Below are 22604 nucleotides of genomic sequence, written 5' to 3'. Positions count from 1 at the left end.
AGACAGGAATTTCTTACATGCTGAAAGCAATCCTATTTCCAGAAATAAGTATTTGAGGACGGAATGGGGTGTATCGGGTGTGCCTCAGGGTAGAGAAGACTGTAGCAAACACGGGTGGTTGTCTTTCTATTAGTGTCAAGAACTGGGAATTGTCCGAGATTTTACCCCCTCGGATAAACTAACAACGTAGTCTCCCATGGTTTCCTGGGTGCTGGCAGAAGACAGAAGCCTCCTGGGTCCGAGACAAAAGACATATTGTCCACAGCAGAGCAGGCAGTACGGGCTTCATGTCCACATCGATTTCTCTTGTGCCCCACGTTCCACGGGGGGGGGGGGGGGGGTGCCATGTGGAGCAGCCCAGATGGATGACGCATATGCAGGGAGTTTGTGTCACTGCCGAGGGACCTGAACTTAAGAAACCCCACTCTTTCAAAGGGGCGGCTAGACAACCAGCTCAATTTTTGCCCTGAGGAGAGACATTAGCTTCATTATCCTGGTCCGGAAAGAAATCTACCTCTATGTTCCAAGACTGCGTGCCGTCCTCACATCCTTAGAAAGGTCTGAACAAAGCTACTGATACCTCTTGCTCAGAAGACAAGTAGAAACTGGGGAGACCCATGGGCAATGCCCCTCCAATAAATAGCCACAGTGCCCTTTTCCAGTTTTGTCCAGGAATCTCTGTACTGCCCCAGAATCGTACGCTTCAGGTATGGATGGCCCTGCCCCAGACCCAGAACATGAATCAGGATTTGTCTAAGTCGAATTTGGCTATCTCACTCTCCTTACCAGTAACCCACTTAGGATGGGACATATCATTCCCTCCTGGCTAACAGGATACGAGGAGAGTCTTTAGGGTTCTTTTGGGACAATTTCTTAGCTCAGAGGAGAAGAGACAGTCAGCCCCTTTATACCCCTTCATCTTGGGTGGAGGTTGTGGTTCCTAATGTTGCTGGGGCCATCTTGTAATCAGACATGCTGAGAAGAACAGGGAGGACAATGGGATAAACCTGGGTCTGTGATGATGTTGGTCAGCTCTTAAATTATTCCCAGAGCCACTCAACACTTTTCATGTGAGACATCCATTATTGTTTGAGCCGTTTTTATTACAGCTGAAAGCATGTTCACTGTTACGGGGAATAGTTTGGGAATCAGTAGATGCGACTTCTGGTTGTAACTTTGTTTTTTCACATTTTGGGTCTCAGTTGACTGGCGTCTAAAATGATAGTTTTCCAAGACTTTCTGTGGCCAAAATGTATTTGAAAACACTGAACTAGACAATCTCGAAGATCCCTTCGCATGGCGACATTCTGTGATCTAATTTGCAAGAGATTCTAAGAGAACTAATGAAATGAAATACAGCCAGTCTTGCTGGTAATTTTAGATATTGAATCCTTACAGGGCGAAAAGAGATTACGTGAAAAGAGAAATGCACAAGGTGGCATATTGGCATCACAGAAGAGGCCAGATGGAGGACATGCCCTTTGGATCAGTCTGGTTCACGACTCCATCTGACGGAATGAAAACAATCAATGGGAAAGAACCACACACAGCTCTCGGTCCGGCCCCTTTCCAGGTCCAGCAGGCGGCGCTATTCGCTCTCATTCTAACTCAACACAAGTTTTCTTCAAAAAATCACCTCCAGGCTTCAGGTACTGAGTGACAAATTTAACAACTGGCCGGAATAACAGGCTTTTGGCCTCCGAGTTCTCTCAGCAGTTGAGGTAACTTTTAGACATGCGGTCACTCAATACGGAACAGGTAAAGGGAAAAGACAAGGCCGGGTATACACAGTGAGCTTGCTGAGCCGATGGGCTAACGCTGCTGCAGTTTTGATAATGATTTGTTTTTCCATCTTAAAATGAAGCTTAAGGATTGGTAGGGTTGTTCCGCACAAAATCTCATTTGATCCATACAGTGAAACCGGTAATAGGCGGACCAGATATTTTAGCCTCATTCTACAGTGGAGAATGTTATGGATATATTTTCTTCTTTTTTTTTTTTTAGGAAGGAAGGGGTAAGTGGACATCAGGAGACCAAAGGATTTATGCAACATGAGAGGGTCATGAGAAGGGGAAGGCAGATGGCAAACAAGGTCCCTGCGAGAATCAGAGAGATGAGGAGAAGAAGGAAGAAGTAAAGGGACTATCTCTGCTCTTATCTAAGGCCGGATGCTCCATGTATAGCCTGGATGCCCTCCATCCCTTCTTCCCTATGCAAGGACATCAGACCAGAGGCCTCCCCTCTCTTCTACAACACCAACCATTTGCTCTCTACTGGATCACTCCCACAGGAACATCTTAGCAGCCGCCACTACAAAACACTTCTCTTGACCTTATTTCCATTTCTTGGCTCTCTTTAGTTGCCACATTCCTTGAAAGAGCTTCCTGTAGTCTCTGTACCTGCTCTGCTCCTCTTAGTCTTTCTTTAACCTCATCACCTAAGGCTTCCTTGTCCACTACCTTGTGAACCGGTTCCTGCCACAGGGCCTTAGCACTTACTGTTACCCAAATAACTCTGTGTCTGCTTTACCCAAATAACTCTGTGTCTGCTCGTTTACCCTTCTGCTCACATGTCATCATATTAGAAATTCCTTCCCTAAACCTTCCAATTTAAATAGTGAATCCCTCTCTCAGCTGCCTTTTCTCCTTTCTCCTGAAAAACAAATTTTGTTTGACCTACGTAGCATGCATTGTATCACCATCTGGCACAATATACATGTGCTCCTGGCCCCACTAAAGCAGAGGCATTTTCTGTTTTGTTCATTTTTGTTAGATCCTCAGAGCCTAGAACAATGCCTGCCACAGAGTAGGCACAATTTGTGAATAAATGAATGGATGAATAGAAACACTCCTGCCAACGAGGCCAAACTATTACAATATAGATACTCTGAGCAAGGAAACCCACATATTTTCCTAAGGCAAACCATAATTTAGGCGACAGGCATACATAAGGAATGGCGTCTTAGATTCCACAAGCATCTGCCCTGAGAGCATAAAGTAAGAATATATATCTTCTCACTCTAGGATCAGGATACATTAGTGACATCAGCTCGAAAAAAACTATGCTAAAGGTTGTTTCCAAATATATGACATTTGAGGATCAAAGGCTTATCCAGGATAAACTCAGCAGTGCCATCAGAAGCATATTCCAAAGGCCTCCTATCACAGAGACTCTCATTCAGTAAGTTGGGAGAGGACCTTGGAGTCTGCATTTTGCTAACGCCAGGTGTCCCTGATGAAAATGGTCCTGGAATTCTGCTTTGATCACCAAGTGCCATTCTAGCAGCAAGGTCCCAAGAATCAAAGTTTATTTCCTTTGCCATCCAAAGAAAGATGTTCAAAACTGTACAGTAAAGAGTTTAACTTTGCGGGCGCCTGGGTGGCTCAGTTGGTTGAGCAACTGCCTTCGGCTCAGGTCATGATCCTGGAGTCCCGGGATCGAGTCCCGCATCGGGCTCCCTGCTTGGCGGGGAGTCTGCTTCTCCCTCTGACCCTCCTCCCTCTCATGCTCTCTGTCTCTCATTCTCTCTCTCTCTCAAATAAATAAATAAAAAAAAAAATCTTAAAAAAAAAAAAGAGTTTAACTTTGCTTCAAAGAGCGGTCCCCACACGGTCCCTAGCTTTGGAAAAGCAGCATCTAAACCCTTGAAATGCTGTGCCTGCTAGGAGTGTCTTTGTTTGCCCGAGAGTCGTGCTGGATCATGTAACGATGTGATTTAGCGGGGGGGCTGACCAACAATGTGGTGGAGGGGGGAGGTGTGGTGCACACAGTCCACCCCCGGGAGGGGCTGGAGACGAAGGCCAGTCATGCGGGCAGTCAACCATTCCTACGGATTGGAGCCCAGATAAAGATTCTGAACACCAAGGCTCAGGGGAGCTGCCCTGGTTGTCGGTACCCCACACGTTCTGTCATAGTCAGTGCCAGGGAAGTGACATGTCCGTGACTCTGCAGGAAGAACACACCTGGAAACTCAGCATCTGGCGCCTCTCGAGGTCCCTGCCCTGTGCTCTCCTCTCCCGCCTGAGTCTAAGCTCTCCTCTTTCCCTGTGATAACCGTAACTCCAAGCACAGCAGCCTTCCACGAGTACCAAGAGTCTTCTAGAAGCTGTGGGATTGAGGGTGGGTTTGATGACCCCCTGAAGATGCAGTGGGTGTCAGAGGTGTGTGTGGCCCTGCACGGGCTGTGGTCCTTCTAAGCTTGCAAGGGGATTCTCGGCAGAAACCAAACACCCACTTCAGTTTCGAAATATGTGATTGAGCCCAATCATGTGGGGCTGGAGGACTTCTGAGAATGGATTTTAACTTCCACGCTCGCCTTCACAGCCCAGAAAGGGAATTGAATCTGTGAGATGCTGACATCCAGTTATAACTAAGCACAGAGAGTTGGTTTTTCTAACCAATACTGCCCTGCCTTTCATATTGTGAAGGAAATTAAAAAAAATAACCTATTTTTTCTTTGTAATAGTCACAGTGTGTGAATAGAGAAATTTTTAGAGCCAAATATGCATATTCACACCCTAAAACTCGATGTTAAACACATCTGAAAATGAACACTGAGAAGGAAAGTTTATTTGAAGTCTTCTGGAAATTCTTCAAGGAAATGCCTGGAGCTTAAGAATCAATGTTATGAACTCATTTTAGAACCTCTGGTATCTTGATAACCTCTTGAGTATGAGAAATATTTCTCTTTATGTATGTTGGCCTTTAAGCTTTTTATTACGGTTAAAAAATAACTTCACAAAGACCTCCACAGAGAAAAGGAAGCAAAAGGGAGTTACCATTGGCCATGCAAGAAACAGAGAGCTGTCTTTAAAATGCAAAGTCTTTCTAATTTTAGTTTTCTCCATGCATTTAATTGTCGTCTGAGAATAACTTCTTGAATATTAATGGACCTATATGACTGAAAAAAGATAAAAATCTTTCCAAAATGACATGTGGTGTGAAACAGGACCTGTCCTTAGCAAGGGACACGTCGACAGGTTTTATATACCCTCATGTTTGGAACCAGTGGAGACTTGTGTGCTGGGCAGAGAGTGCCCCGTTTGAAAGAATAGATGAAAGTCCCAGATGGTGACTGTGGGGATAGGGTATTTGTGATAAAAGGAAATGTAGAAGCTGCTTTGTAGAAACTGTGAAATTGGATGCCTGTGGAGTCTCCAGAGATGGAGAGGAACGTCAAATGAGCTTTTCTCTTGACCACAGCCAGATTGTGTGGCAAAATGAGAAACATGCACTGAAGGAAGTGTGCTCCTGTGGAGGACCAGGGGTAATTTATGGGGTTGGTTTTGGGTGATGTCAGATAGAGCAGGCGCATTGAGATGTACGGCTTTGGAGAGTTCAAGGAGAATGGACTTGGGGATGTGAGGTTCAAAGGAGGAATACAACCGCATGCTGAAACAGAGAGATTCGGAAAACAGACAACAGGTGTAAACTTGAACCACCCTGGAGCTTATAAGGAGACAACATACCAGTCGGTTAGTGAATGGGGCTTCTAAATGGCCGAGTGGTGGATGGCTCTGCCTACGTGGACACTGATAATGAGGAAAAGCCACCGACCCCAGGAGGAGAGGATGAGGCTGTGGAGAAGGTCCGCTGGTGAGATCTGGGAATACGTCTGATTTCCAGGTGCCACGGACCGAGTTGCAGCCCAGGCTTTAGGTCTTAGCACAAGCACTGTTTGTCTCTCTCTCTTCTGTGGCAAATTATTTCCTATCCACCATACCCTTTCAGTGCCCCATTGGCATGACTTCAGATGAAATCTCTCTAATAAAAAAAAGTGCCAAATAAAGATTCTACATTCTACATGCCATGGACACAGAATATGAAAAGAGATTTATTCTGTTTTCCATGACAACACCAGATGCACCTCAACTCAACAGTGTAGTTGCAGTATCAGGCAAAGAGTGGAGAAAAGGGGGAACCGCGCCACAGAGTAACAGAGACTTTAAATGAGAATGCTGAGAGATAGGAAAGAATAGGAGAACGACTGTCTATTTAACAAGCTTTCTGAAAGTGTGAAAAACTTCTCTCAAAGTTCCTTGGAATCTCTGCAAGAGATGCACGGCTGACTTAAATTATCTTGTTCATTTTCTCTAGCTACGATGACTTAAATTTGTTCATTACCTTCTATGTGGTAGGAATATTAGAAACGAGGAAACTTAGGGTTGAATATTAAAAATACAGGACCTCAGAGAAATGTCTCAGATAAATGTTCCATCAATATTGTAGAAGGGTTAATACACCTGAAGTCATATATAGAGTTTGCTATCGTGTGGAATCATGGGTCTGAGAATTCACAACAGGAAGCCAGGAGATCAGAATGTGAGAAAAATCTAACTTTTAAAAGTTAAGCCCAACAATAAAGGATCATTGGTTAAATGAAGCACCTGGCAACTGAGACACTGTTCCCCAATCTTTTTATAACCCATGCTCCCATTTGTTGCCATAATAATCTAATTATCATCTCCAGATGCTGATGTGCCCAGATACGGGAGGCTGGTGGAGGATAAAACAAATTCCTGAGTGTCTCAGATAAATGCCCCACCAACCAACAATTTTTTTTTTAAGATTTATTTATATATTTCAGAGAGAGACAGAGTGGGAGTGTGTGAATTGGGGGAGGGGCAGAGGGAGAGAATCTTAAGCAGACTCCCCGCTAATTGCGGAGCTGGATACAGGGCTCGATCTCATGATCCATGAGATCATGACCTGAGCCAAACCAAGAGTTGGATGCTTAACTGACTGAGCCACCCAGGCTCCCTCCCAACAATAATTTTTTTGTGCATTACATTCTGTAGATTGTAGAACAAAAACAATAGTTTTTCTGTTTTGTTTTGTTAATATAAAATAATGGTTTTTCAAAGTACACATGCTCTCTTAGAGATTCTGATATAGTCTCTGTCCTCAGCTGAAAAAAGAAGTCACTGTTGTGGAGTTTAAAAAAAAGAAAAAACTGACATGAAAATCTGCTTCTAAGGTATCATTACATGAAACAAGTGGGTTTTAAACAGTATGCACCATATGATCTTATTTTTGTAAAAAATCATATGTAAGTGCATAGAAAAATGTTGAGAAATGTGCACACCAAAAGAGTATTGTTAAGTACACTAGAATATGAGATTACAGCTGATTTTTTTGATTTATTCTTTCTGCTTCCCTGGATTTTTAAATCATTTAACAATAAACCAACAATATTTGTATAATTTTTAAAAGCCACAATCTGATAATTTCTACTTCTTTAACAAAGATTGGTGACATTTTAAGCAACTCTATTCTATAATTTTTTTTTAAAAGATTTTTATTTATTTATTCATGAGAGACAGAGAGAGAGAGAGGCAGAGGGAGAAGCAGGCTCCCAAGGAGCAGAGAGCCCGATGCGGGACTCGATCCCAGGACTCTGGGATCATGACCTGAGTCGAAGGCAGACGCCCAACCATCTGAGCCACCCAGGCGCCCTCTATTCTATAATTTTAACAAGTGTTTAATCAGAGAGATTAATCAAAATGCAAAGAATGGGATTTCATTTAAATACAGAGAATTCGAGGGAATTTAAAAGTGGACCAAAACATTCCTTCTTAGTTCTTTACTGTTTTTAAGATACTTGAGAAGATTAAAGAAGAGAGAGAGTCCAGTCAAACTGTACCATAAAATAATTTTGAACAAGGTGCGAATTTTTTTCCTATTAAAAATGGCTAAAAATAAGGGCATGCTATTTTTCAAAGTAAAATCCTCACAGGTCTGAAGTGCCCACATGTTCCGATGTTTAATGTATACAGGAATCGGGATGCAAGATGAGCATAATTTAGTGTTATAATTACACCTGACAGATATACACTGTTTCTATTATTGCCTCTGGTTACACTTACCCAGAAAGACCCTGCAGAATACTAAATACCAACCATTCTCCATGAGAAGTCATTTGGCCTTCTCATCAGTTCTCATCACAGGAATCAAATTCAGAGATGCAGAAAAACAAATTTGATCGTTTTAACACTATCTGCAAAAGCAAGTAAAATGAGTAATTTCCCAAGAGGCGTTGGGCTCAGCTAGCTTTCTTTTGTCAAACTCCTAACACAGATATGTGGGTGGGTCATTACTCTAATGAAAAATGTCTTTTAGGGCGCCTGGGTGGCTCAGTTGGTTAAGCGACTGCCTTCAGCTCAGGTCATGATCCTGGAGTCCCTGGATCGAGTCCCGCATCGGGGTCCCGTCTTGGCCGGGAGTCTGCTTCGCCCTCTGACCCTCCCCCCTCTCATGTGCTCTCTCTCTCAAATAAATAAATAAAATCTTAAAAAAAAAAAAAAGAAAAATGTCTTTTAACTGGTCCCTGGGCTTTCACTATATTCTTTTCAATTCCTCAAATGCTCCACGATCTTCCTCCTCTCCTTGCTTTTGCCTGTGCTATTTACTCTCTGGAGAAATGCCTTTATCTCATTTATTTGCTTGTCCTCCTCCAAGGCAGATCCAATGCTGCATCTTCTGGAACCTGCCTCGATCTCTTTAGGCAAGGTGAAAGCTGACTCCTTTTCACTGCCGCGGGAGCTGTGGCAGAGAATGCCAACTTTTCACGAGAAGTTTATGTTTTCCTTTCAATAGTCACCCCCAAGAAGCTGTCACACATCCAGGAGCTGCATTTTCCAGTCCCTAGAAATCTAGGTGGAGCCATGTGACCAGTTACCACCAGTGGAATGAGAGTGGGAGAGTGTGTCACCTCTGGGCCGGTGTGGATACGGAAGCAAGGCTTCTCCACCCTCCCTTTCTCCGTCAGCCAGCTGGACTTAGTAAAGCCAAGGAGATGGTGGGGCCACAACACAAAAGGAGCCTTGAGCTCAAGTCACCGTGTGCAAGAACTTCATGGAGCAGAACATGCGTGCTAGACCGCTATACAGTCACCAAAACCTGGGGTGTTAGTCATCACAGCAGCTTAACTTATTCCTACATATGAACATCTCTTATTCCTGAATCACTTACTTAGGAGGTTAAAAAGTTAACCAAAGGGTCTTCTCCATTAGACCAATGGAACTTTGAAGGGATGACTATCATAATGCTCTTACTATAGTTTCAACATCCATCTCTCTATCAGAACACTGTAACATATAAAAAAAATATGGGTTGTAGTATTATATTTGAATGAAATATTGGAATTCTGTAATTGCTAGAACTATGACATTTTAGAGCAAAGAGAAGGGCTAGGAGCCATCTGGGAGCCTAGACTGACTCCTCGAAGTGCCTGTGAATGTCAGAGCCACCTCCTTCGCTCATCCCACCAAGGTGAGTCCCACGGAAAAGAGAGGCAGAACTGCGCTTTGCCTATCAGAAAGGCAAACAAACGCTTGTCCTCTAGGGAGGTTTGTCAAGGACAAGCTCAACTTTGAGAAACATGGGAAGAAATTTCCTTTGTTCTGCAACATTTCTGCTCAACATTGAACAGACTCCAGAACCTACAACGCAGACCTCGAGCTGACACATACAGGTTTATTTTTCAGCCACACTTAGAAAACAAACAAACCACAGAAGTCTTTATGGTTAGCCATGGAATCTGAGTGCCATTTACAAGGCCATATCTATAAGAAAATGTATTCCAAGGTTCCGAAGAGCCAGCTCAGAAGCTCCTATACCACAGTCCTATGTAAATCAGGAAGACATGGGGAAAAAAGTAAACATAAATATTATATATAGAGAAACAAGTCTTCTTTCCCTAAAGTGTTTAAGAAGAGTGTATTTCAGCTATGGCCCTCGTCCTATATGAGATTTCACGGAAGCCTTTATGTTTCTCTTTGTCTTCTCAAAGTTCCTATCTTGATTGCTGTTAAAAGTTATCTTGTAATTTGAGCAAAATATGTCTTTAAAAAGAGAACTCCCTGGGCGCCTGGGTGGCTCAGTTGGCTAAAAAGAGAACTCCCTGAAATCTTCATTTGTAAAAAACTGTATTTGTACAGTTTTTCCAGCTGACATCTAGTTGGCCTGTGTTCGGTCACTTGGTTTTAATTTAGGTGTTCGATGACTTGCAAAACCCTAGCATTGTTATGCTTACCGTCGTCTTCGGCCCTTTGAGATATGTCTGGTTTTGAGCTATTTCAAGTAATCTTCCCCAGTTACTCACTATATTTAAATGAAGCTTTGCTCCCTGATTTATTGCATCTTCTTCTTCTTTTAAGCAGCTTTGAATGAATTGGTCCCAAGTGTCATCCTTCGTTGAATCAATTCGCCAGCATTAGTAACATGCGCTGATGATGGCACAACTTTGTCTCCTTGAGACATTTGTTTCTATGAAAATAGAGAGCCTGTAGAGATACTGTTCTCTTCTAAAATGGCAGAAGTAAGGTCTCTAATCCTATGATAACTCCAAGTAGAGATTTGTACTCTTCTCACTAATCCCGGTGTTTATTACTGAGTAATAATAGTACACTTTTCCTCCCATCTCAGCCTCACACCAGAATGTATGAATCCAAGCCTCTTTAATCAGTTCTCTTAGAATGCCTGTTGTCTTCTGGCTGGCCACAGGCAGGCTGATTCCAGTAGTTGGTCTTTTCGACACTTTCACATGGCATTTTTTTGAAAGAAAAGATTTTGTGTCCTACCACGCACAGTAAATAGTACAGAACACATTAGGATTAGAGAAAGCAAGATAGAAGAAGAAACATTCTATCAGCAAAAATATCTCTATGAAACTGCAGCATTCTTCTATAGGAATGACACCCACCATATATACTCTATTCAAACAAACACTATATAAAGATGCTCCTTAATGAGGATGTCTATGTAATTTTCCAAGCAGTGCATGGAATTGTCTTGTAGAAATTTCAATATTTTTAGAAAAATGAAAGACTTCTATGATATGTATGTTTTATATTTTAAATCAAGATGTGGTAAAAAAAATTATTTGTGTAGGCAGGATTTCAATGGGGGAGGGGAGAGACAATTCCAGAAAAGGCAAAGACACAGTGGGTCATAAGAAAGTTTGGGTGGAGACCAGAGAATGTCAGTAGGTGGAGGGGGGGGGGGGGGGAAGGGGGGCTAAAGCAAAGCACGTGGTACTGGTGGGTGAGGGGCAAAGTTCATATGTAAAGAAGACTGAAAAATTAGGTTAAAGCCTGGAATCATTTGCCAAGCTTAAGTACTTGAACTTTGCATTATAATGCATTGACAAACCATCATGGTGTATAAGAAAAGGAATGATAGGGCAGATCTGTAGAAATCTGTCCTCACCGGGGAGGGTGGATGTCAGGAAGGAGGGAAGGAGGTGAGGGAGAATAATTATAAGGCTGTTTGAATCAAGAATCCAAGGCATTTCAGCTAAAGGAGCCATCATGGGTGATAAAGAGAAGTTTGGGAAGACTTCATTATCTTTTCATTTTTGTTGCATTCATCTTTTTCCAACTAGTTGGAATTGATGCTTTCTCTGGGACTGTTCTGGTATGATGACATACCATGAGGAATGTCAGAGTAGCATTTCTCTATATTAAAAACAGAGTGTTCTATCAAGATAAACAGTCTATCTAGTGTGGGGACATCAGTGAAACATTAAATAGGACTTTGATCTTTCTAACCTGGGTCATGAAGAAAGTGGTGATGACATTAATTAAGATGGGGAGCACAGGAGAGGGCTTTTGGGTGAAGATGATGGATTTTCATTTTGACATACTGAGCTTGAGGTACCTATGGGTGATTCTGATGGATCCTTAATTAGAATTTACAAGTAGGGGTCCATGATTTTAGGAAATCTCCTAATTACATTTAGTTGAAGCATGTGCGCAGGCTGGAATTTATTTGAAGCAGATATCATTTGTTCTGATATAACCCTCCTCCTCCCATCATCTTTAGGAGAACTGAGAACCAGAGCATGGAAAGTTAAGACGATGCTTCCGTATGAGCTCACTTAGAATGGGAGGTGGCAAGCCACAGGTGAGGCTGATGGCCTCCAGTAGGTTTATGGGATTGTTGATGCTGGAAGAGCCCTTAAAGATGGTCCAGCTTGCCCTTCTTATTTTCCCAGGGAATGTGATGACATCTGGGTAGGTAAAGCAACTTCGATCTTTCTAGATCTAGATGCTTTCTAGACAGACAGATGGTCTGTCAGCCTAGAATCCTGGTCTTTATTTCTCTTGTTGAAAAACTGTTTTATTAATTTTTTTTTTTGTCATTCAATCATTCCAGATTTTCTCACAGCAGGATTTTTTCTTTTTCCATTAAAGTATAATTTATAGACAGTAAAATGTGCAAGTCTTAAGTGTTCAGTTGAGTAAATTTTTACATATCTGATCACTCCTTGGATCAAGATATAGAACATTTCCACCACTGCAGAAGGTTCCTTTGAGCCCCCTTCCAGTCAATACTTCCAATCCCCAGAGATGGCCACTGTTGTGACTTCTAGTTTTGTGGATTACTGTGGTCTATTTTTGAATGTCACATAAAAAGAAACCAGTATGTGTTGTACTATATGTGCAATGTACTGTCTGTGAGGGAATCTTGTCTCTTAATATTTACTTACTTTTTATTGTCCTAAAATGCCTTTACTTTGACTATGTAAATAGCCTGGGGGCTAAAACGGAGGTTCTAAGGGCACAGGGGCCTGCAGTGAGGTCCTCAGGAGTCTGTGCTCTGGATTCCACCTGATTTTCAGAGCAGAAGTTGGGTCCCGGCCGAGGGGCAAGCTATCTCTTTGGGTGTGTGGCCAGTAACACCCAAGGTAACTGGTAATTTTTCATATCAGGAGGACATCCTCCTCTAAAGTCTACCCTTATAACTCTAGGGCACCTTCGCCATCTATTCAAATGACTGTCCCTCCAGGGAGATGGGCAAAGAAATCTGAGTAAATTTAATCTGACTCTGTTATTTACTAATCATTTGTATATCTTCTAATACTTCAAATGCAAACAGCTAATACATTACATAGCTTTAATGTAGCACAAATTTCATCTTTAAATTGTATCTCTGAACTTTTTTCTTTTTGGTCTCTAATAGAAATTAAAAAACTACATCAGAAGCTAGAGAAATTTTTTTTAATTAAAAAATCACAATAATGTTCAGGTTTTTAATTTTTTCTGATCTATTTTTTTCCTTAGGTATTTTTCCCTTATGTATTTTAATGACCAAGTCAGAATCATTCTTTAGATCCCAAACCTTTAATACAAACTGAACTCATAGCTAGACTTGCAAAGTAGTAGAATCACTAAAATTCTTCCTAAATCTATGTTGATAACCCAGGTTGGTTTAGATAATTAAAAGAAAATTAATACAAATTAATTAGGTGCTAACACCTGACTTGTATTAATAAAAACTCACAATATATATAAAAGGAAAAAAAAAACCCTAAATAGCATCCCCATGGCACAACAGGCCAGCTAAGTGGAGTCAGACATTTCTCATGTTGATATAAGTGAAGATCTTTAATGTAAAAGTTGTTCCAATTCTGAAATAGTGGAAGATAAATTGCCATTAGTTTATTTCTTCTGATTCATCAGTTTTTACATATTGCAGAATATTTTCTGACTTTCTTGAGCATGTGTACTGCAGAAGGCTGCATCTTGGAAAATGAAAGTTTTTCCTTAATACCTTTTCCTAAGATTAGCAGGACATTAGACTGCTGCCTCCACATTTTTGTGGAGATATTCCTGCTAAATGTAAATATTTTCTCCAAGCCATCCTGATATCTGAGAAAGCTCAAACTTGGTGAATATAGGAGCTTATTCTAACGTATTACAACAGTTTCTGGTTGCTTTTCCTGAATGTTTCCTAGTCAGTGAACACGTCCTTCAAAAATTTTCCATCGTGTCAAAAAAAATTTTTTTTTCCACCGGGTCCTCTGAAATCTCTTTTAAATTTTTGAGCAAAAATAAAAACTTAACTTGTAACTATCAGAGGTGATGGATGTTAACTAGACTTACAGCAGTGATCATTTTGTAATATATAAAAATACTGAATCATTATGTTGTACACCTGCAGCTAATATAGTTACATGTCAATTATATATCACTTAAAAAAAAGAAAAACCCCTCCATGGTCACTGTTTATTGTCAGACAGTTCCAACAGTTTCCTGATTGCAGCCCACCTTCAGGAACCTCATGTATAAACATCAGCACTGCAGCCCCTTCTCCCAGTGATGTCGGGGGCGGGGGAGCCCGCAGCTGGGCTTATTCTTCACTCTCATTGCTTCTTCCAGTATTCTATGGCACCAGAGGCTTTGTTCAGCAAAGCGTCCCCCTGTGACACACACTTACTCTGCCCATGCTTCCTGCTGTCATCTGAGTACTGGAACATTTGGCTCACAGGCTCCATGTCTACTCCATCCATTGCCATCACCACCCGGGGCCCCCGCGGTGATGTGGATGACCTGCCAACCCTCTGGCCTCTTCGTCATTCCCTGACTTTCTCCACAGCCCTTTCATACAACCTACAATCCCACTTGCATGGCCAGCCCATGCATCTCAGACCTTCTTATCACCCCAACTGCTTTCCCGTGAAATTTCGAATTGCAAAATTTCACCAGCCATCATCTGTCCTTCCACCTTTCAGTGTGTTCTTTGTCAGTGTTTTGAACACCAGCCCTTTCACCATGGTAATCCCCTTCTCCACCTAGATTTTCCATGGTTCTCCATTTAGACTAGCACCTCCTCCGTTTGTCTCATTCGCTCGGCGAACTCCTACACGACACCTGCTGTGGGCCAGGCAGTGCTCTGGCCCTGAAGAGGCAATGATACACGACGCTCCATAGCCCTCCCTGCACTCGTGTGGGGTGTAGAAACCCCTTTCTTTCTTTTTTTTTTTTTAAAGATTCTATTTATTTATTTGACAGAGCGAGAGAGAGAGAGCACAAGTAGGCAGAGCGGCAGGCAGAGGGACAGAGAGAAGCAGACTCCCCGCTGAGCAGAGAGCCCGATGCGGGGCTCGATCCCAGGACCCTGGGATCATGACCTGAGCCGAAGGCAGACGATTAACAACTGAGCCACCCAGGCACCCCCAGTAACACCTTTCTGATGTATCCACACCATGTAAGACTGGCATCCTGAGCCCGAAGTGTTCTTTCTCATTCATTTTGAGGCTCATTTAAAATGATACAATCTCTAGGGCGCCTGGGTGGCTCAGTTGGTTAAGCGACTACCTTCGGCTCAGGTCATGATCCTGGAGTCCTGGGATCGAGTCCCGTATCGGGCTCCCTGCTCGGCGGGGAGTCTGCTTCTCCCTCTGACCCTCCTCCCTCTCGTGTTCTCTGTCTCTCATTCTCTCTCTCGCAAATAAATAAAATCTTAAAAAAAAAAAATGATACAATCTCTAAAGAACCTTTTCTTATTCTCCAGTCAGAACTAACCGTTGCTGCATCTGGGTCACCGCTGTATATCACTTGTACTTCTGATATTTATTTCATCTTATCCAAAATGTTGTTTTCTATGCTAGTCTCTCCCACTGGATGGTGGAGTTCCTCTTTGGCACGTACAGAGCAGGCAATAAATATTGGCTGGAATACCTAGACCACCATATATTTAGAATCGGATCTGAGGCTTGCCAAAATGTCTCCATTGCTTGTAACATGCTTCATACTTGTTAGCAATGCCACGTGCTCATAGCTCCCACACACCTGTCACGTTCCCCATTCTGACACTTTTGTTCATGCTTCTGTTTGCACTGTCTTCTCCTCCTAGAATTCTTTCCCCCACTTCTTCATCTACCTAACATCTTTGCCCGTTCTTTCTGACCTAACCCGGCATCCCCTCATCTTCCTCTTCATTCCCAGGAAGGGTTCTGTACCTCTCCTCTAGATGTGTAGAGTACCTTAAGGCTATCACTGTGATTTACTTATCGTGTTTTAATGATCGCAAGTGCCCTATCTGGAATCAGCTGTGTGACCTGTGTAGTCCCAGTTTCTCCTTCTGTAAAACGTGGCTAAAACTTGTTATAAAACCTAAAACTGTTAATACCTATAAAAGCTTCAGAAACAGTGCCTGGCACTTAAGAAAGGTTCAGTGGAAGTCGCATCTGTACTGTTATCAATGTGTTTGTCTCCTTCATTAGGTGAGAATGTTGGGTTCCCTTGTCTTCATCTTAGACTCTCCAGGATCTACCCATTGCCTCTGTCCCGGCAGGTGCCCAGTAAGTGGTGGTCTGACGATGGGACCATGGTCATGATCACCATCTTAGCCAGAAAAGGGTTCTAGACAAGTCAAGTTGTTCCCTAGGGGTAACTCTGAAAAAATAAATGGATCTATCCATGGTGGTTAGTGAATATTTTCAGGGCAATATTCCCCTGCCATCTCAAAAATGCTAACAAACACACAAGCAAACAAAAACAACAAACACAAAATCATTTCTGATTTGGAAAGGGACTGCCACATTTGTGGCTTATTCTCTCCTCCTTACTTTTACCTGTTTCTTTCAGCCCCTTCAGATGTTTGGATTCTGGATTGCACTCATTTCCACCTCCTCAGGGATCTCACTTCTGCAGACAGTCCCTCTCTCCCATTCCTCCAACCTCTTCTTGTTTGCCAGATTCTCCTCCTTACTATAGATGTGAGCTCAGGTCTCTACCACATACAACAGCTGCAAGAACAAACAAAACCACAGTCCCCTGACCCCCATATCCACCTCAACTCACCCCACACGGTCCTACTTTTTGACCTCTACGTGATAAACTTGAGGGACACTTTATGTCCTTATTTTAGTGACCTCTCAGTTCAGTCGTACCAAACACTCTTTTTTTGTTCTTTCTGAAATTCTTTCTTCATTTGATCCCTGGGATATCAATGTCTCCCAACTTCTCCGCTCATCTGCTACAAGCTATTTTGCTTCCTTCTATCCCTTAAATATGGGTTTCATTCTTGGACATCTTTTTTTCCTGTCTCTATACATTTGTCCTGAGCAACCTGTTTCATGCTGAAGGCACCAAATACTTATTTCCTAATGATTCTCTTAGTGATGATGACTCTCAAACTGTATTTCTGACTCTAACCTCTCTGTCGGGATCCAGACTTGTATGTACAGCCCCCTTTAGACATGTCCACCTGGACAGATAACTACCATATCCCGTACAGGCGCAAACTCAAAATATCCAAATGTAGTTTGCATTTTGCCGTATTTCTTAGTAAAAGGCGCTCCACCCGCACAACTGTCAAAACCAGAAACACTCATTTCATTCTAGAACCTTCCTTTTCACTTCATCCTCACGACCATTTGAAAAACCAGTGGACTCTATCTCCTAAGGGTCTCTCACATCTCTACCCCTATGTTGTTGTCTCTCCCTTCCATTCCCTCTGCCTCTATCTTAACAAGGGGCCCCATCGCCTCTTGTCTGTCTTTCCATCTTCTCTCAGGTGAATGCGAAGCTGGTCGCGTTCTGCCCCTGCTCACTGTCACTGTCAGGACCACATCAAGCCAAATCTGTCCCGATTGAGTGCTCTGCCCCTGCCAGCCCCTCTGCTCCAGCTCTCTGCTCCCCACAACACAGGCTCCCTGCGGCGGCCGCTCCCTGCTGAGTCCTTGGGTTCTGTCCCCCACACCCTCACTCACTGCTGTGCCCCTCCTGCCACATTTTCCTTCCCGATCCCCACTCCTCCCCCCTTCTTCGCCTTACTGGCTCCTGCTCACCATCACAATTTAGTTAAAGCATTACACTCCCTGGGAAGCACTCCTTGTCTCCCAGGCAGGTTTCCATCTTCCTCCTCGGTAGAGATGTTCATGGTATTGCCCACTTCAAAGGCTGGTTAGGAACGTGAGTTGATTTAGGAAAAATCCATGGAAGAGTGCCGGAGACACAGTGAGCCTGTATAAAGCTGAGCTATTTTTATTATTATCGTAACTACTGATTTACTTGTCTACCCTCCAAAACAAACAGAAAGAACTCTGATTTCCCTCTGAGGAAAAGAAGCCATGACTATGTTTTTTGACTATGTTCCCTCTGCACCTTGCACAGCATCTGGGACATTGTAGGTACTCAATAAACACTGAATGAATGAACACACACAGATAGTAAGTGAAATATAGTCTTAAAATTTTACCTGTAAAGTATGCTAATGAGTAACATCAGTCTAATTTTATCTTGCATGTTTTTTTTTTTTTTTTACTTGCACAGTAAGATGTTGATGGTATCTCATTAACTCAGTGGAACTGACTCACTGTTCTTAGAGTCAAGAATCTTCTACTCCTGACAGGAGGGCACGATGTACTTAATTAACAGAAATGTTATTCTGGAAGCCATGAACTGTGCAGGCATGAACTGTGACAAAATTCCTCAGGGACACAAGCAGAGAAACAAAATTTGAATTCCTATCAGAAAGAGATCAGAAAGCCTACCAAGTTAAAGGGGGAAAAAACAGTAGAGACAGTCTTTACAAGTATGACTTCAGGAACCATCTTTTCTGAGCTTCCTGGCCGGGAAAACAGGTGTGCAGAGCGCCTCAGCCACACAAGAGAGAGATGGGTTGGGGATAGAGCGCTCTACTCCCATCCACCGCCTGTGCATCCTGCAGAGAAGAGTCTGGAGCAATGTGATAAATGGGGCAGCCACAAGCCCCCACCTGGCCACTTTTTCCTCCATGTTCTTCATGAAACCACTGCTTCTTATTTGTTTTGAGGAAGTTTTTCTCAACTATATAAACGTGCCTTCTTTTCTCTCATAGGTTCCTTTGAACCTCACTGGAGATGCTCTAGCATGATGGGCATTCGATATCTCTGCCACTGGAGGATCTTTCGTCCACCCTCAGTAATTGTCAGAAGCTCCGGAGGACTCCAAGCAGAGGCCAGCCTCTGGTCTGAATGTCCCACACTTCTTTACCAGGGGGAAACACTATGACAAAACGAGGCTATCATTCTCCCTCTGCACAGAGTTTTCATCTAACGGAAAGACTGGGGAAACTTTGAGAGCATCTCTGAAGATTTTTCAACATCAGAAATAACTGAAATTCTACTATGCAGGTGCTAAGTAGAAGCCTTTGCTTTGTCTATATTTGGTTTGTCTTCTTTCCAACCCAGGCGCAGGCTTACAAAACAAGGACAAGGTAATTTTATAGAAGCATATAGAATTACTCAAATATGGATCGTCAGTTTTCTTTTTTGCCATGAGGTATTTCTAAAATACAATCCAACCAATGTAGAAGTTGGGAAATAGTTTGAATCAATAAATTTTAACTGTGGAAATGAAAATCCTTTTAAAATAATTCCAATCCATAAGTCACGTAAAGAGAGGATGACTCTTTAATTACTTTTTTGTTTTTAAAGATTTTATTTTTAAGCAATCTCTGCACCTAACGTGGGGCCTGAACCTACAACCCCAAGATCAAGAGTCATATGCGCCACTGGCTGAGCCAGCCAGGTGTCCCTGACTATTTACTTTTTAATTCTAGGACTAGAATATTCTCAGTTTTCCTTTCAATCAGATCTGGCTCAGATTAGATCTGTAACGAGCATCCTCAGGAATATGATCATGATACCTCTATTTACTGAAATAAATGCTTTATGAGTATCCATATTCTATTATTATAATGACCCCACAAATTACTACCTCCATTTTACAGATCAGGAAATTGGGATTCAAAGAGATGAAGCAATTTACCCAAGGACTTGGATTTCGACCTGAGACTACGAATTCCAAAGACTGTTAATCACAGTCCACTGTTTTACAAAAAGAATCCCATGATCACAGCAGAAGAACACTGCCTGAGGTCCCTTTTTAAAAGACCACATTGCATAATTGCAACTATAAAAAGAGAAAAATAGTCCATCAGATATTTCCAGGAAATGGGTTTGGGATCATGATGGGACCAGACCCAGTAACACAGGCCCTCAGATAAAGGGCGCAGACTGGGAGAAAGGAGACTTTTTGATGTGAGAGAGGGGCACCGAGATCTTGTGGAAGGACACGGGGGCCTTGCCTTGTGTATCCGTTCTGTCATCTGTGCTGATTCTTTCTTGGTCTGAACAGTCAGGAGAGCCTGACGTGTGCAAATATTCACCAAACCTCGGAGTTTGTGGACTGTACATTCTGGAAGCTGATCTACTGCCCCGAGAATAAAATATCTCTGGAATAATGAGAACTGCCCCTCTCACATCCAGCGAACCCCCACCTTCCACAGACGGCATTCCCTGAACCACATGACCTCGTGAGGATCTTTGGGATCCAAGGCAAGCTGAGCTGAGCTAAGCTTGGCAGCATCTACTCTTGCTCTGATTATGTTAGTTTCTGTACTCTTAGCTAAATAAATTCAGAATGGAACCTTTTAGAGGGTGTGTGGGTTTGGGGTCTATTCTGGAAAGCTGCAGACTCGAAAGTTTCTACATAGAACATAATGCTGTGTCTACACTGCTTCATTAACTCATACAGACATTAATTTTTATTATCCCTCTTTTCCTTTGTATTGTTCCTCCCACTGTCTTATGTCTTACACCTGATCACTTTACACAGTCCTCTGTCTCCGCTTAACCCTGAATCCCTGGAAAAGAAACATATATATAGATTTAAAGACACACCCTTCCCCCCGTGTTATGGGAGCAATTTATTCTCTCATCTTCTTCCTTGAATAGCATTGCTTGGGAATCTCTGAATGTGCCTGCTTCCTTGGGAGCAATCCAAGGGTGGGGGGGGGTGCTTAGGCCTTTCTCAAGTTTCTATATCTACCTTCCAGCACCATTTCTGGAATGAAGGCAACCACTGATGTTTGGATCCAATGACATTACATAGTCAGGGTCGGGATCCACTGGAAGTGACAAGAGAGGCTATTCACGAGTTGACAGAGAGTTTATACTCACATTTCAGCTCAAGTTTGATGAAATCTGTGTTGCCCAGATTTTCCAGAAACACTCCCCGGGGGATTAATGTTTTGAAGTAGAAAGAAATGTCAGCACTAGTTTCCCCTTGGAAAGTAGAGAAGTGCAGGTAGGATGATGGGTTCGGGAAAGAGGCAGCATTCCAATAATTTCCTGTGGAAGAAAAACAAACAAACAAACAGGGTAATTTGTACCTCGATCATGGGAGTAACGAAAGAGAGAGCCCTTTCTTGAGTTTTGACAAGTTTCCATTGGCAATAGCTCGTTTCCTCATATCCTGCTGCACATCACTGCACAATATCCCCACCAACTTATTTTTTACTTTTCCCAAGGTCTATGTCTGTGTGTAAGAAAATGTTTTATTAATGATCGAGAGTTGGGGTTCCTACCAAGAAGCCCTGGAGGGACTCTAGGGAGTAAGTGCTAGTAGAGGAGAAAGCAGAGGGACACCCCTGGCACGACCATGTGCGGGTGGGGGCTGTTTTGAACTCTTTGTACTGGTGGCTTAATTTTGGTGCAAGAAACACCTGGGCTAGACCTCGAGGGACAGAACAGGAATGGGGTCTTTGGTATTCTGCTTTTGCTTCTTATCCACCTTTGTCTTTGAATAACCAGTGCCTGCTCAGACACTGGGTATAGGTGTTGTGGGAATACAGTGTGGGGGGTGGGGGAGCCCTGGGAAGAAAGGAGCTGGTGAGAGGGCTGGATGACCAGGCAAGGCCATCGTTTTCCCACCCCTCCCATTCCAAACCTCCACAGGCTAGTTGCTGTAAAGGGAATGTCTCCCCCTCCAGCTTCTTCCTTCCTGGGGATTTCAGGTGAGGGGGTGAGGAGTACTGAGCTGAGCCCATCTACGGGCTCTCCATCAGCCTCTATCCCTGAACTCATGGGGAAGACACAGTTGTATACTCCTCCCCCCTTCACTTGATCGTAGCCAGTGTCCCCAGGAGAAAAGCAGTTCACAGGACAAAATAAAAACACCCAACTAAGCTATATGACTCACACTCCATTAGAGCACATGGGCCAAGAATTTAATACAACCAGGAGCTGACTCTTGACTTTATCTCCAGGGGAGAAATTCCTTTTGAATGTGCACATTTCTGAGTATGTTTACTATCCTGGCTGAGGACTAAAATACATAAGCATGCTTTAAAATAGCTACTAAAGCCTTTCCTTGTAATACTGCACCCATGTTAACATCACCAGATTGGGCCCAAGATGGAGCCACTCACGCTAAGCCCCATGGTGGCAAACCAAAACTTAACGAAGTTTCAACGCCCCGCTCTCCCAGAAAAGAACGCTCAGGTCAACCAGTTGGCTTTTGTCTACTCAGCATACATTACCCATCTGGGCTCCAAGCCTCCTCTTTGCTGCACAAAAGGGAAGTACCTCGGCTTTTGCCAACCAGCACACATGCAGTGCAACTTTCTCGCTCCTCCTCACTTTGGTCGAGAAAAATTACTTCCTTTGCTCAGCTCTTCGGAGATAATTTCTCCCTCCTAGATTAGATGCTTCCTGATTCATGAATCGCTGAAGAAAACCCTACTAGGTCAGGAAATTGTGGAGAATCTTCTTCTAACATCTGAGGGGTTTTTTTGTTTTTACTTTTTACTGATTTTTGCTACATCTTTCCTTCAAAGAACACGATTAATCAATTAAGTTCACTCTAATCATTTTTTTAAAGATTTTATTTATTTATTTGAGAGAGAATGAGATAGAGAGAGAGAGAGCATGAGAGGGGGGAGGGTCAGAGGGAGAAGCAGGCTCCCCGCTGAGCAGGGAGCCCGATGCGGGACTCGATCCCAGGACTCCAGGATCATGACCTGAGCCGAAGGCAGTCGCTTAACCAACT

The 22604-nt window shown here is 42.9% G+C and overlaps 1 protein-coding gene across 1 annotated transcript in view; it reads right to left on the bottom strand.

Moving 5' to 3' along the window:
* Positions 1 to 22604, bottom strand: part of CNTNAP2 (contactin associated protein 2) — a 1539511-nt gene that overhangs the window by 214984 nt on the left and 1301923 nt on the right. Inside the window, exon 18 of the mRNA XM_035021319.1 lies at positions 20735 to 20905. Coding sequence (XP_034877210.1) covers positions 20735 to 20905 — 171 coding nt within the window. The remainder of the gene's footprint in view (positions 1 to 20734; positions 20906 to 22604) is intronic.

Source organism: Mirounga leonina, unplaced genomic scaffold, assembly GCF_011800145.1.
Source record: "Mirounga leonina isolate KUSES-001 unplaced genomic scaffold, KU_Mleo_1.0 Mir_174, whole genome shotgun sequence".
In the NCBI taxonomy this organism is placed as follows: Eukaryota; Metazoa; Chordata; class Mammalia; order Carnivora; family Phocidae; genus Mirounga; species Mirounga leonina.
The sequence above is the reverse complement of the archived record's forward strand: the minus strand, read 5'-3'. Positions and strand labels throughout refer to the sequence as shown.